Source organism: Nanorana parkeri, unplaced genomic scaffold (assembly GCF_000935625.1).
Source record: "Nanorana parkeri isolate BGI_ZX_2015 unplaced genomic scaffold, ASM93562v1 scaffold27, whole genome shotgun sequence".
NCBI classification, from domain to species: domain Eukaryota; kingdom Metazoa; phylum Chordata; class Amphibia; order Anura; family Dicroglossidae; genus Nanorana; species Nanorana parkeri.
The window spans coordinates 2,514,507-2,516,016 of NW_017306295.1; the positions used below are offsets into that span (position 1 = coordinate 2,514,507).

Here is a 1,510-nt window from a genome sequence, read left to right on the forward strand (position 1 = left end):
CTAGTACTTTAATGCAAATCTAAGGACTAGTAATAAACGTTTTAACATAATACAATGTGAGCTTTTTTGCTCTCACAACCTATACAGAAAATTTAGTGATTTCACTATCTTTCATGCAGATACACACCAAAGTGAGAATCTACCAATCTGTATGAAAATGCCTTTGTGCAACTATGACACCGCAAATAAAAAAAGCCATCAAAACTGACTTCCATGTATTTATAAAGATAAAATGTTAAAAGTTGATTTGCTGAAAATTTATTTTACCTAAAAAGGGACTCTATTTTATTTAAATTTGTCTTAGTATATACACTGCATGTGAATGTGATTGTGTGATAAACCCTTGTTGCTAAATAGTGATCTGTATTTTGCTTACAAATGTTACACATAATAAATTGTTACAGTATTTAGTGCAGGACAAATAGCAGCATTTGTGCATCTGAGAGTATCAACTGGTAGTGGCTAGTGCTAACCATATAAAAAATTACATAAAGTAATAATATAAAGATAATTACCTTCTCTCCTGGATCTCCCCTAATGCCATGCTCACCCTAAAAATAGGAAAAACCTTACTTTACTCTACATCTAATATTACCATTGACTTTATTGTAATGATGTTTATTAAACGTACTCCCAGTAGTTGCTGAATATTAGGAATGTATGGCATACATTCTTTATTGGGCAAAATAAACCAAATTATGTTTTGCTTAGGAAAAGAAATACAAAAAATATAAGGGTATCCTGGTATTGCAGTGTGTGTATGTGTGTGCAGATTTATATGATAAGTACAAACAGGAGATTTGCCATTGCTCTACAGCACTGAGAGAACACAATTCTCAGCAGGTGGGAAGTAGGTACTTACAAAAATTAAAGGTGTTTAAGGTTTCTTCTCTGAAATAAATGTTATTTCAAAATTCCCAGCATGCTAGACAGAACCAGTTTAGCAACAATCTGAGATTTCACTGGTATTGCATGAATTGCATAATATTTGGGGGTTGTATTCATATGTGTAAAACAGAGAAATCTAAAGATACATATTGAAAATGATTTGTAATATGCATCACAAAATTACAGTAAAAGAGATGCCTAAAATTAGCTGATACTTTGAAGTCATTTTTGTTTCTACAAATAGTCAAAGAACCAAGTTAATTTAACTAATTTAAATCATTATTTTGTTGTTGGAAAATCAATCTTTGGGTTTCTGTGTTCTGGTTTTAACTGGCAGGACTTTATTGAAACAAATACAGAATTTGTGTAAAATGGGAATGGTAAATCTTTCAAAAACTGCAAAGCACTGTTAAAGGCCCAGGGTAACCAAATAATGATTTTTTTTTGTAAGATATAACATTTATTACAAATAATGAAAAAGGACTGGAAAGATTAGTGTATACATTTGTACGCATTCACAAAATAATACATTGTAACCCTGCTTCTTATCAGAAATACCCATAAATGCAACGTCCCTTGACTCTGACCAGAAATTAAATGCAGATATGTTTCTGATTTAGTA

At 31.1% G+C, this 1,510-nt stretch overlaps 1 protein-coding gene across 1 annotated transcript in view; it reads right to left on the reverse strand.

Moving 5' to 3' along the window:
• The window catches only part of LOC108795029 (collagen alpha-1(VII) chain-like), a 204,348-nt gene that overhangs the window by 129,515 nt on the left and 73,323 nt on the right, over positions 1-1,510 (reverse strand). The window contains exon 50 of the mRNA XM_018566199.1: positions 516-551. Coding sequence (XP_018421701.1) covers positions 516-551 — 36 coding nt within the window. The remainder of the gene's footprint in view (positions 1-515; positions 552-1,510) is intronic.